The sequence below is a fragment of the Protopterus annectens genome, chromosome 8.part0, assembly GCF_019279795.1.
Source record: "Protopterus annectens isolate FY-2018-M chromosome 8.part0, PAN1.0, whole genome shotgun sequence".
In the NCBI taxonomy this organism is placed as follows: Eukaryota; Metazoa; Chordata; order Ceratodontiformes; family Protopteridae; genus Protopterus; species Protopterus annectens.
In genome coordinates, this window is record NC_056741.1 from 1,799,873,179 (window position 1) to 1,799,887,485 (window position 14,307).

Here is a 14,307-nt window from a genome sequence, read left to right on the forward strand (position 1 = left end):
TTTGCTTTTGAAAAGTTTTTCATGGTGGTTTTCTTGTCCGGGGGTGATGCCGGAATATGGATATCCAAAGTGATTTGTTTATGGTCAGATCTAACCAGCAAGAGGCTGACCTCTGGTGTGGAACACCAGTCGCCCATGTTGGTGATGACCAGGTCCAATATGTTGTCATCTCTGGTGGGAGTGTTGACCAGTTAAACCAGGGCGCTTGAGTTTATAAATTCTAGGAAAAGTTCGGAAAGGGAGTTAGTTCTTGAGTAGTTCTCCCAGTTAATGTTTGGGTAATTGAAATCACCCAATATTAGGGTTTTTGGTAGGACCTTTATGTTTCCCAGTGTTTTCAGAAACATGGAATGGGGATCCTGGGACATGGTGAGTGATCTGTAGCAAGCTACAATTTGAATTGCAGTTTTGCACATTGTTAGTTGCATGTGGATGATCTCTGAAGCATCATGCTGTGCCACTAACCTGGAGGTGTGGGTAACCTTGATGAATATGGATACGCCCCTGCCTTTTGTATTTTGGTTTGGGTTCTGTGGCCGAAATGTCTGGTATGAGTTGTAGCCTGGTAGTGCCGGAGTGCTCTCTGGAGCCTTAAACCAGGTTTCTGTTACTGCACATATATTAATTTTCTCCATACTGAGGAGTGCATCGAGTGCATGCATTTGGAGGTTTAGACTTCTGGCATTGAGTAGCATTACCCTCAGTTTTTTGTTACTTGTGCTATTTACGGCGGTGGGTTTGTCTTTTGAGCCTTGCCTAAAAAAGGCACTATGGGGATGGCAAGAGCCTTGGCCAGTATTCGAAAGCCTAAGGGTGACAGGTGCAAGCTGTCTCTAGCGAAGCAGCGTTGCTTGTCGAGCATATCATCCCAGGCGGACAAACACTGGATCCCCTTTGAATGACACCAGAAACTTAGCCAATTGTTGAAATCAAGAATTTTTTCTTTATACCATGGTATCATTCTTGGTGAGGGCAGGATGCTACTCAGGGTCAGGTTCATACCGGCTTGGGCTACGTGATCAGAGAGCTCTTCCATGTCTCTTTTCATGTAGTCCAGGGAGGTATGGCTCAGGTAATTCACACCAACATGGACAATGACAGAGTCATATTTGTACTTGTTCCGATGTGACCTGAGTGCTTATGTTATGTGGTGGATCCTGACACCTGTCAGGCAGCTAACAGTAACCTTCTCCTTATTCAGCCTAGTGAAGGGACATTAGTGTGCCTGACTATAGAGTCACCTATTACTAGTATGTTGGGTATGTTATTTTGCCTTAAGGGCTGTGATTGCATGGCACACTGGTTTTGTGAAGTATGTGTTTCATTGTTTGTGTTGGGGGGGTGGAGGTTGCTTGGATGTTTGCTTTGGAGGTCTCTGTTGGTTTTGCAGATTTTTATTTAGAGCCTCTGAGTATGTTTTCATGTATTTATGTCTGTTTTTTGCCGGTGCTGGTTTAATGGGTCTATGTAAGACTGGTGGTGTGATGCAAGTATTTCCCTTCTCCTCTTGCCTGTCTGATCCAGTCTTGGGTTGAGAGAGCTTAGCCTCTAGTTTGGCTGTATAACTGCATCTCTTGCATGTATTAGTGTTTGGTGGCAGGAGGAGGGGGTTGTCTGTGTACATGAGGCAGTTGTAACATTGCCTCAAAATGCCCAGATTCACCAGTTGGACTGGAGAGTACACCTGAAACTGCCCTTTGGACATGCCTGGATAGGTACAATGAACTGTTTTACTGGATGGCTGGTAAGGTTGAATAGAGAGCCTTGTCCTTCTGTACAGTACAGGAGGGTCTAGTGCTAGGGTTTATAAGTGCTTGGTATATGTTTTGAGCAAGTGCCAGGTGGAGAAATGAATGGCTTGAGTGCTTAAGTTGAAAGTTTGTTTAGTTCCAAGGGAAAAAATTAAAAAGGAGACTTTGTGGAGCCGGGAATAGTTTTACCCTAGTTAACCGGCGCTGCTCAGCGAGCAAAACCAGGCAAATACGGTATTTATAGCAGGGGAAATGAAAGACAGAGAAATTAGCCCAAAATGGCCAGTAAACTACTAATTTCTGGGTTAAAACCACTCCTCCTAGGGACACATAGGCTGCTCAAAGCTCCCCTCTCTCACAGGTGAACAGAGAAACTTCCTTCTATCCAAGTAAGGTATGGGCAAACACAGAGATTTGTAACACAGCCCTAAATTCAGCACTAACCTGAAAACTGGACTATACTAGCTTAGAAAGGTGGGAAACAAGTGCATATATATATATATATATATATATATATATATATATATATTGTTTTTTTTTCAGAAAATAAAGCAGATGCACTCAAAAAACAGTTTAAAAGCACAGAAAAGGATACTTATTGTTGTAGTCAATTCCTCCAGTAATAAAGTAGGAAGAAACATTAATACAGTAAAAGCAGATGAATAAAGTGCAATTTATATATATATATATATATATATATATATATATATATATATATATATATATATATATATATATATAAAACAATAGAACATGAACAAACTGATTTAAACAAGTTACCCAATTAACCAGAAAAAGCTCAAAACTGAGCCCTGTTCCAGCAGTCTTCAATCAGACAAGTTCTAACTGTACACCCCTGCTTACTAGGGTGCAGGGGAAATGTCTCCAAAAAAAAGATGGCCTGGATCAGTGTTCAAGTTATAAAAACAAAGCTAGATTCAGCAGGCATGGATGTGGTCTATGCTACAGCAACAAGGCACACCAATGTCAGAAAGAAACAGTTCAAATAAACAGTCACAATAAGCCTGTGACCAGAAATTCCCATCTCAGAAGGGCAGAATCCAGTCTCTCCTCTCACAAGAGTGCAGACCACAAACCTTCTTAATGTAGAATAAGAACTAATACACTTTTAGAATAGCAGACACTGGGTCTTCAATCAGCAATTCCCAGCTTAGAAGGATGTAAGCTACCTGTCCTGCCACAACCGTGCAGACCACAAACCTTCCTAATGTAAAACAGCCTGTATGAAGCCCAAGTGCTTAAACCAAAAGACTTAGAATAACAGTTACAATTTAATCAGGCTATGACCAAGCAATAATAAATGCAGCAGAATAAATAAAACTGAATACTTTTAAGAAAAGCAAAATAAAGTAGGAGGCAAAACAAATACAGTAAAAGCAAATGACTAAAGTGCAAAACATTTTTTTAAGTGCAAGAAGAGAAGAAGGAAGAACCTAAGTGGGATGACCTTCTCAAATCTTCTCTCTGTATTAAGTAGAGTGAACACTAGACTCAGAATATGATCTAACTGTGCTCAGTTAAGTGAGCAAATGAGATGGACCCAGGAGGGGTGTTCTAATGCAGACTTACAGGAGGGGCAGACAATTCCAGAGCCATAACACAGAAACTCACAACTAGGAAACAGAAAAAATGAAAATACAGTACTTTTAAAACTGCAATGTACTTAATAGAAGAACCAGCTTGTAATGCAGATGTTTGTAGCCAAACAAGTCTCTCAGGAGTTGAGCATAAAATGGTTTCTCAAACTTTGTGGCTAGCACTTAAAGTACAGAGGAATCCCTCTAGGCTATTAAATATCAGATAACAAAGAAGTGATAACATCACCCCCTCTTATAGCAAAATAACTGCAGAGAGACACACAGCACACTGTTCAGAAACACACAGCTAGGTATCTTCACCATAAAGGACTACAGCATCCACCCCCTTTACAATACAGTACAGTATCAGCAATGCATCTATCTACTGTGGTAGGAGAACCCACAGCCTTCTTCATCAAAAGCAAGTATACTACCTATTGTGTTATTAACAATGCAAGCAGACTCAGCATAAGCAGCACTAAACTTTTGTTCCCCTGCAGCTCTCAGCTTCTTGTAAAATCCATTTGACACTCAGCTGTATCTCTGAACTTTGCAGTACAAGAAATCTGGAAAAAGCCAAAATTTGGGGGAGGACACACCAAAAACAGGGACTCATTTCAAACATTGCTTGTATAATGTTGGAAAGTTGTTAGAATAAAATGCTGTGTTACCACCATACATTTCACTGTCAAGTATTGAACCCAGGACCCTGTGCAAAACAATTAGAGCAGCATACCACTATGGTAACTCATCTGCTTTATGAAAGAAAGGAAGACTGAAACTGAAATGGCTACCATTTAGTGAATTCAGTTCTCACCATAGCTGTCAACATCTTAGCACAAAACACCTGAACAAAGCCAATAATGGGGGAATACAGCCCCCAAACATATTCAGTGATTTCAGTTATCACCCTAGCTCTCAACCTCGGCACCAAAAACCTGCACAAAGCCAATAATGGGGGAATACAGTCCAAAAAAGAGACAAATTTTAAATATCCATTGAGAACACCAGAGCAAACCCACATAAACACAGGGAGGACATGCAGCCTCCACATAGAAGGCACCCCAGCCAAGAATCAAACCAGACAACCTGTAGCTGTCAGGCAACAATGCTACCACTGCACCACTGCACTACTGGCTGTGGTAGAAACAAAAATACAGAAACCACAGATTTTATGAGGAACAAAAAAGAATAAATATGAGGCAAAAATCTGCAAATTCTTTAAAAATGGTGGTGGGTAGGGAATTCAGGATCTTCCCACTAGGGACCAAAATACAGGGTTCAAGCCTTATTCTCTACAAACCACCATATAGCAACTGGGGCATTAGACACACACACACACTACCTGAGCCAAACAAGTCTCCAAATCCTACTAGGAGTTTCACTTGACCATGAGAGCACCAGCCTTGTCTTCCTATCCTTCCTGCGAGAGCTTCAGCCTCATCATCCTACTTTTCCCGCGAGAGCACCAGCTTCATCCTGCCTGCAGATGTTGCAGTCCAATCCCCTTCCAGTCTATGCAGTTCTAACTGCATAGACTGCTGGGAAAATTTGGACTTGCATGTTGCCTTTGTAATCTGGACTGCTGGTGGAGACAGTCTGGATTCTGTGCGCATGCTCCAGACTGGTTCACCAGCAGTCCAAATATTGGGAAATGCCGTGAGTGCACATGTGCGATGTTCTGGTACTTGCGGTTTTGTTTTATTGCTGGGTGGCTGCAGTCCAATAGCACGAGCCACCCCTGGGTATATAACATTGGCTGCCGCCAGTTGTAAAACTGATGTCAGTACGTCAGGTAAAAAAGGAGGCAGCCGACACCATTTCCTCAGTTTTTCTTGCCTTAACTGTCCGGATTCCCCCAAAAGAAGGCTAACCCAGGAATGGTAGCACCCTGGACACGTCATACAAAAAATAGAAATCTATAGTCTGTGCCTTAGGAAAAGAAGGGGGAAAGGAGGGTGGGAAACCAGGACTGCAACAGTGAATACACTTGAACATCTACATTTATGGTAAGTGTACACAACTGTACTATGTTCTTCGTGTTTCACTGTTGCAGTCCTCACATATGGGTTAATTCCCAAAGCCCAATAAGAAGACAAAGGGGGGAGGAAGGATCACAGATTAAGGGTTGGTAAGGAGGCCCTGCAAAATGGCAGAGGCAAAACCAGCCCTAGATTTAGAAAACAAACGTAGATTGTAATGCTTTGTGAAAGTATGGACAGAAGACCAAGTAGCTGCTTCTACAATGTCCTTAGTAGGCACACCTCTCAGAAAGGCTGCAGAGATAGAGGCTGCTCTAGTAGAATGGGTACTAATACCCTGAGGGGGAACCTTCCCATGATGCAGGTAACAAATGGCTTGTTTTGAAATAGCTTTACCCTGAGCCCCAGGAGCAAAACTAACCAATAACTGTTCAGAATTTCAAAAGGATTTAGTCCTTTCGAAGTAAAATCTCAGATGTCTATGCACATCAAGAGAGTGTAGAATCCTTTCCCATTTATTTTGGGGATTATTGAAAAATGTAGGCAGGTGAATAGACTGGTTAAGGGTTAAACTCAAAAGCACCTTAGGCATAAAGGAGGGATTGGTTCTCAGAGAAACCCGATCTGATTGAAAAATAATGAAAGGTTCTATTGCCATTAAGGCTTGCAGCTCAGATACCCTTCTAGCTGAAGTAATAGCTAAAAGGAAAGCAGTCTTCCAGGATAGAAACTTCAAATCTGCAGAGGCAGCTGGTTCAAAGGGAGGCAGAGTACGTTTTTCCAGGACAAAACGAAGATCCCAAGCAGGAGTAGGAGCTCTTCTGGGAGGTCTAAGATTACTAGCTCCCCTCAGGAACTGCTTCATCAAGGGGTGGGAAAAAATGGGTTGCTCAAAAGAACAATGAGCTGAAATTGCTGAAGCGTGAATTTTGATTGAAGAAAAGGAAAGTCCACCATTAAGCAATCCTGCTAGCTAGTCAAGAATGAGTGAAAGAAGGATGAGAAGAGGCTTCTCCTTTAGTCTGCATCAAAGAGCAAAATCTCTTCCATTTATCTGCATAGGATTTTCTTGTGCTAGGCCTCCTGGCCTCATGAAGAACTTCAGCCACCTGTTGGGAAAGATTTAAAGTATTAGCCAGGCAGTTAAATGCAGAGTTTGAAGATGAGGATGAAGGAACTTCCCCCCTCCCTGAACCAACACATCTGATACCAGGGGAAGATGCCAAGGCTGAGCCTGGGAAAGGCTGAAAAGGAGGGGATACCAGTGCTGCCTGGGCCAATCTGGAGCTATCAGAATAGCCTTTGGTTTTTCATCCCTTATCTTTATTAGCACTCTGGGAAGAAGAGGCAGAGGAGGGAATGCATAAACTGAGAGATGTGTCCATGGGAAGGACAACGCATTCACCCACCAAGCTTTGTTGTGAAACTCTCTGGTGCAGAAGGATGGAAAGAGATGATTGGTGTGAGAGGAGAAAAGATCCACTTGTGGGGTGCCCCAAGGATGAGTGATGCGATGGAAAATGCCCCTGTTCAGTTGCCACTCATGAAGATCCAGAACATGTCTGCTCAAATGATCCGCCAAGGAGTTCAGCCTCCCTGGAAGATACTGGGCTATTAAATGCAAGCCCATGGATGCTGCTATGGACCATAGTCTCATGCTTTGTCTGCACAAGGGGTAAGAGTGAGTCCCCCCTTGTTTGTTGATGCACCACATGACTGTGGTATTGTCTGTCCTGATCAGCAGAGTCCCAGGGTAGAGTAGGTCCTTGAAAGTCAGCAAGGCCTGCTGCACTGCCATCAATTCTTTTAAGTTTATGTGCAGATGAATCTGCTGGGTGCTCCAAGTCCCCTGTATGCCCCAGCCCTCCAGATGAGCCCCCCATGCAACATCTGAGGCATCTGTGGTGAGAGTCTGGCTAGCAGGTGGGGGGTGGAAAGGCAGACCCTTCTCCTGAGAACAGGTTGTCGCCCATCAGGGGAACTCCATTTGTAGACAGGGAATCAGGGGAAGAATCAAGTCTAAGTCCTGTGTGTGTTGGTACCAAAGATTCTTGAGGTACCATTGAAGTTTTCTCATATGCAACCTTGCATATGGGATCATCAAAATACATGAAGCCATGAACCCAAGTGCTTGCAGGAATTGCCTTGCAGAGAGTTGGGTCATGCTTGCCATGTTCATGAAGTAAGCAGAAAGATCTTCTTGCTTCTGTTGAGGGAGGAATACCATCTGGGTGGCTGTATTCAGACTCGCTCCCAGGAAAACAATCCCCCTTGAAGGAACCAACTTTGACTTCTTTTCATTGAGAGTGTAACCCAAAGAGGTGAGAGTTTTCTTCACAAAATCCAAATCCTTTTCTAGTTGTTTTGGGGAGTTTGCTTGAATGAGACAGTCGTCCAGGTAAGGATAAATTTGAATGCTTCTCTGCCTGCAAAAAGCAATGGCTGGAGCCTGGCACTTCGTAAAAACTCTGGGAGCAATAGATAAGCCAAAGGGCAATGCAGAGAACTGAAAGTGTTGCTTCCCAGCCCTGAAACAAAGGAAATGCCTGCAACCTTCCCTTATTGGGATGTGCAGATAAGCCTCCTTGAGAGCCAAAGTTACCAGCCATGAATCCTTGTCCAGCATTGGTAGTAATTGTTGAAGGGTGAACATCTTGAATTTGGGAATCACCAGAAAAGTGTTTAGAATGGACAGATCCAGAATAGGGTGCCATGTGCCCCCTTTCTTGGGTACCAGAAAATGCCTTGAATAAAAACCTAGGCCTGCCTGTTTTGCAGGAACTGACTCTATAGCCCCCATAGTCAGTAGAGAAAAAATATGAGTTTCTACCTCTGCCCTGAGTGTTCTAGCTATGTCTGGGTATCCTTGTAAAACAGAGAAGGTGTGAAAGTAAAACTTGTAACCTTGGTTTACTATATTGAGCACTCATTTGTCGTCTGTGATGGTAGACCATACCTCTGCGAACCTGGCTAACCTTCCCCCCAAAGGAAACCCAGGGTCCGCAGAGGTAGGCACAAGAAGGCTGGAGTCATTGAGAATGTTTGCTTTGGGAAGCTGGCTTAGAACTCCCCGATTTAACAAAAGAAGGATGCCATTGTTTAGCCCTTTGAGGGGCAGAAGCCTGCTCTCTGGAAGATCTGAAACCCATAGGCCTAGAGCGACCCTGCTTGTCAGGATCAGGGAAAGACCAATTCTTGGAAGGACAATGCTGAACCTGAAGGAAGTCTTTTACAGCTTGCATAGATTTTGTCTTATCCTCCAACTTCTTTAGTACCTCCTCAGCCTTATTACCAAAAAGATTGTCCTTGTGCAAAGGAACATCCAGCAATTTAGATTTAACTGGTTCAGAAATAGGCTGCTCCCTGATCCAAGCATGCTTTCTAATTATGGAACCAGTGGCTGCTGCTCTGCAGGAAGCCTCCAAAGTTTCAAAACCACAATGAAGTGAATGTTTATTAACTAAAGTGGCAGAATTTAGTAAGTCTTGCAAATCTTTGTTCTCCATCATAGAAGGAATATTTCCAAGTTTAGCCTTAATAGCCTCCAAAGTATGCTGCTGATACTTAAGCATGTGAAAAAGACAATTCACGGCTCTAATGGCAAGAGTTACAGAAGTATAGACTTTTTTACCCCACTTGTCCAAGGCCCTAGATTCCTCATCAGAAGGCACAGGGTTTTTAGCAATAGTAGCCTTAACACCCTTGGGGCCTTAAGAAATAATTTCTGTATCAGCAGTATGGTTTTTAAAAAGGAATTGATGAGATTCAGGAAACCTGTAAAACCTATCTGGTTTTCTGAGGGCAGGAGGAACAAAATTAGGAGTTAAAGAATTTTCCATGAAAACATCATCCTCAACTTCCAAAACTGGAGGTATAGCCAGAGGCTTATGCTATGGCAAATCTAAAAATTCCCTGATTCTTTTCTTAGACTGTGGAAATCCTGACATTCCAATTTAAAATGCTCCCTAAGAGTATTCAAAGTATCCCCAAAGGAAAAATCCTCTGAAGAGGAGGCAGAAGGGATAGAGCCCTCAGCATCAGAATCCTCAAAGCCAGAAAATAGTTGAGAATTTCCTTCTTCACCAGCAGACATACCGGAAATCTCAGAATCTGAGACAGACAAAACATCAGGAGATAATTCCCTAGCCCTCTTTGAAGGGGGGGGGGTGAGAGCCCCTAATCAGGGAAAGAAGATCACCAGCCATCTTTGCCAACTGGGACTGAGGTACAGGAGGGGAAGCTGACGCCTGCTTGTGAGAAGGTTTGCGGCTGGAAGGTTTACTAGCAATCCGGGCTGGAAGGTTTACTAGCAATCCGGAGGGACACGGGAGGCTTAGCAACTGCAGAAGTCTGAATTAAGGTAGTCGGTCTGGTTCTGGTCTCATGTTGAAAAGAAGAGGCGTCAGAAGCCAGTGCCTGCAAAGTGGCTCTGGACCCATCTGAGGTGGCGACAGGCAGAGGGTCTGAAGATGAAATAGCAGCCTGTGGCATGGAGGACTCCGTAAAGGTCTTGGCAGAGGCTTGTGGCTGAAAATCTGCAGAGTGCAGGGGCTGCGAAAGCGCCTGTCTACCGCTGTGCTGACGATCAATTTCACCGGTGCATCATCAGTAGATTTAACCCTAGGCCTGTTGTGGTCCTTGTCTTTGCACGTCCTAGGTATATCTGAAGTCGGGAGACCAGAAGATGCCATACCGATGAACTTAGGCCAGACTCCGAAATGTTTATACAAAATCTTAGCTCTACGGCATATGGTACGCAGGTTAAAGAAAGCACAGAGATCGCAGTTAGGGATGTCATGCTCAAGGCCCAAACAAGTTCTACAATAGGAATGGAAATCACGGTGCGGAATCTGTTTTCCACAGGCAAGACATTTATTAACTTTATCTGACATTCGTTAAAGCAAAAAAAGAGGATCCCCAAAGAGGTACTTATCTGAAGGCGTCTTCAACTTGGTAGTCAGAAAGCGAAACGAAGGTAAACAGCCGACCGGCACTAATGCGAATTGCATCTGCTTCAGGCTCGACAGCAAGAAAAACTGAGGAAATGGTGTCGGCTGCCTCCTTTTATACCTGACGTACTGACATCAGTTTTACAACTGGTGGCAGGACTCTGGTATTCGGGCCGACTGAGAGCTACTGGGAGCAGCATAACCCATATGTGAGGACTGCAAAAGTGAAACACGAAGAACATCTTAGTTCTTGGTAAGCTATTTTTGTAATGTATTCTACGTGGCAGAAAAAAAAATCACTTTATTGTCCAGCATGAGGCGTAAGAAATCTACAGAAATTAATTAAATGAATGAAAAGTCATGACCATGGATAAATGTAAAATACATGTTTTCTAATTAACTTATATGAAATATTAAACCAGTGTGGAAACTAAACATAAAGACACACAGAGATCCTTGGTTATTTCATTCCTTTAAAAGTGGTTCCACTATAAATGGCGTAACATATGAAATAGTATGTACTAACTTCTTATTACACAGGTCTCGCATTTCTTACCTTGTCATAAAATGCAAATATTGCGTTGAATTCTTCTGATGTCAGCTGCATTCCCTGCAATTAGAATAAGACCTTCAGCAGTACATTTATAGTTGCGTGTAAAACTATATGTGTTAACTCATATCTGACAAAGAGGACATGGAACTGTGAAAATAAAGCTGGGTTACACCACAGCTGATGGTAACATATATTTATATCTGCTTAACATTTAAACATAAAACGATGTTATGCAATTCTGGGATCACTGCTGAGTGAGCTGAGGCTCAAGGTATAGCTGAGTAAACTGTGAGGCAATGGTGAAAATAGGTTCCAGCAAACTGATAAGCCAGAGAAGGGCATAAAACAAAAGCTTATCACTTATGTTGGACTAGCTTTGCAAGAAGAACAATTATACCACAGTAACAAACTTTTAGTGTTTTAGACTCAAGAAAATAATCACACTTTATTATTGTTTACACAGTCACATATTTCAGACAAGGTGCAATGCTGACATAATGCATTCATGATACTAGGTTTTAACCACCCATTAATGAAACTGCACCCATTTTAAAACATATAACAGGCAGAATTTTGCTGTTCTCTTTCCAACCTATTTCTTCTTGTTAGCAGCTCACTTTTTTCCTGTTACCTTGGGAAGAGACAAAGGGAGGTGAACATGCAGACAGTTTGCTGAGTAAGGATTAGAAACAGATTAAAAGCTATACATTGTAAATGACTAATTTACTTACAAATTAGTTGAGGGCTATTTAGCATAAACTGAAAAATAAATCCATTGCTGTTAGTGGTGACTAGAATACTGTCTTGTTACTTCAGTTATTTCCCTTCCTTCCGAATCTGTTACTTATCATAACTTACTGAAAACTTCTACATGATAGATATACACACACACACACACACACATACACACACACACACACACACACACATGCGCGCGCGCGAGTGTGTGTGTGTGTGTGTGTGTATAATTCACATGTTATATGCAAAACTATGAATTAATTATTTAAGGAATATACTCATGTTTCACAAAGATTTAAAGTTTATACTTAATATTGTTTTATTTTACTTATAAACAGTTATTTAAATATGAACCCAAAAATTGAATGGAATTATTTGTCATACTTAGATCACCTTTAACTTGTATTCTTTAAAAAATGGAAGTACTAAAAGTAAGATATCAGTGCATTAGTTTCAAAATAATTTTGTGGAATATGGTTGAAAATTAAGTAATACTGGACACATAATGAAAGCCAACCAACCTCCTTTCATCAAATATGGGATGTGTGTATGGTGAAATTATATCATCCACAATTAGATGCCAAAGCAATGTAAAAGAGCATATATCTTCTCCTGAACTGTAAACCAAGTGCCTAAATATACTGTTAATTATCATTTATGATCAATCAATCAATCATTCTTTTGGCTTTTCCCGGTTAGGGGTCGCCACAGCGGAACTCCGGTCTGCTAATGATTGGCAGTAGATTTTTACGTACTGGCTTGCCGGGCCTAACACACAAACTTCAATGAAGGAATGCCCATTCACACATGTCGACACACAGAAGACGCTCTAACTGAGAATCGAACGTGCAACATCTAACTGTGAGGCAACAATGCTACCGCAGCACCACCACCGCAGTTCTTATTTATGATAAATTCATCAATATGTGGAAAAATAAGGTCTCTGGGTTAAAAATCTTAGAAAGATGTTTAGAACTAGATCAAATTTTAGATTTTAAACAATCCATCATCTCACTTCAGGTAATACCAGATACCCCTGTTATATCAATGCACAGATCCAAAAAAGTTAAAAGTAATATAGCTGAGCTATTTAATAAATATGGCATACTGACTACTGAGACATAACAGATACAAATAATATTGTTTTCCTACTATATTGATCTATGTAATTATCTTACAATGATTCTATGATTTCAGAATGGTTGTCTGAAAATGCTAAGCTTGCAATTTATAGCATGTACTTGATGTAATAAAATAATCAATATTAATAAAGTACCCAATTCTGATGTCTTTGCAACCGCAGTTCATTAGACAGTCACTAGCATGATTGGGTCATACTTTTTACAATTCCAATTCCTTAACTAATTAGAGGGCAAGAACCAACCGCAGCGCATAATGTGACTGCAACTTTAATGTTGAAGGATGGCACTTTAGATCTGGCATATTAGAGTCTGTTCTATTTCATGCCTACTGAAATAGAAAGCATGGGTGGGACAGGGTACATTAGTTGGGGGTTATAGTACTTTTAGTTTTATGCTTAAATTTACTTTATATTTATTCATATTAGTCATATAATATTTTTGAAGTATATATTTTAGAGGTTTGTATAGTATTTACTGTATATATATATATATATATATATATATATATATATATATATATATTTATATTATATAATTTTTAATACCTTATACACATATATAATTTTTAATACTTTATACATATAGATATTTATTTTTATGCCATACATCTTTTAGATTTGTGATGTATGGATTTTAGATAGGATTTTAAATTGATATTTACAGTTAACTATTCATTTGTGATCTATTATTTCAATTAGGGTATAATGGGTTTATGAGAGAAACATTGCGGGTCATAGAATGGTATTACTCATTTTTTATGTATCTGGTACTTAATGTTTTAAAGGGCATAGTGGGTGCTGTCAGGTAAACCAATCATATGAAACGGAAAGGTATTTAAAGATTGATTTTGTTTTGTTCATCTATCTGATGAAGTTCATTACTTAATTGGACAAAAGGACTTATTCATCTTTTTTTTTTTTGTGTAATTAAAATTTTTTTCTAAAAAGTATAGCTTTGTTGGTGGCATTTTCCTTTAGCACCATATAAACAGTTGGGGTTTATATTATAGATGTGATCTCTATACTGACTGTAAACAACATATTCTTAACTAAAGCATCTTTCTGGCATTTTATTTCCATCTTATTTCAGTTTTTATCCAATGTGTTCTGTATAAGATGCTAACAAAGTGCTGCAATCAAATATACTTCATTTAAATAAGTTTCAGATTGAGTAGTCAAAAGTAAATCTTCTTAAATCGGATATTCCCATAACCAAAACATTTGATTTATTATACCATAAATATTAATGCATATTTATTTATATTGCATCTTTTCAGAGCACTCAATTCAAATTGCAACACATTTATGCTGCAAAACAACACTAGATACAGTGTAAATAATTTATATTCTTTAATATTTGAGATGCAGACAGGAGTAAAGCAAGAATGCTCATTGTGTGCTTTGTAATTCATCACTGCTGTAAATCATACATTTGTATGGACTAGGAAAAGCATCTCTGATTTTGTAATTAACTCTAAGTTCACAACAATTGCACATATTGGTGATACAATTTTATTCATTGACAACTATTAGTCTGTGAAACTATGACTCATACTTTTGAAACAAACAAAAAAAATCAAGCAGTTTCCGGAGTT

General features: G+C 40.4%; 1 protein-coding gene across 1 annotated transcript in view; it reads right to left on the reverse strand.

Annotated features, from left to right (window-relative positions):
• The window catches only part of CALB2 (calbindin 2), an 865,351-nt gene that overhangs the window by 117,957 nt on the left and 733,087 nt on the right, over positions 1–14,307 (reverse strand). Inside the window, exon 9 of the mRNA XM_044081296.1 lies at positions 10,837–10,890. Coding sequence (XP_043937231.1) covers positions 10,837–10,890 — 54 coding nt within the window. The remainder of the gene's footprint in view (positions 1–10,836; positions 10,891–14,307) is intronic.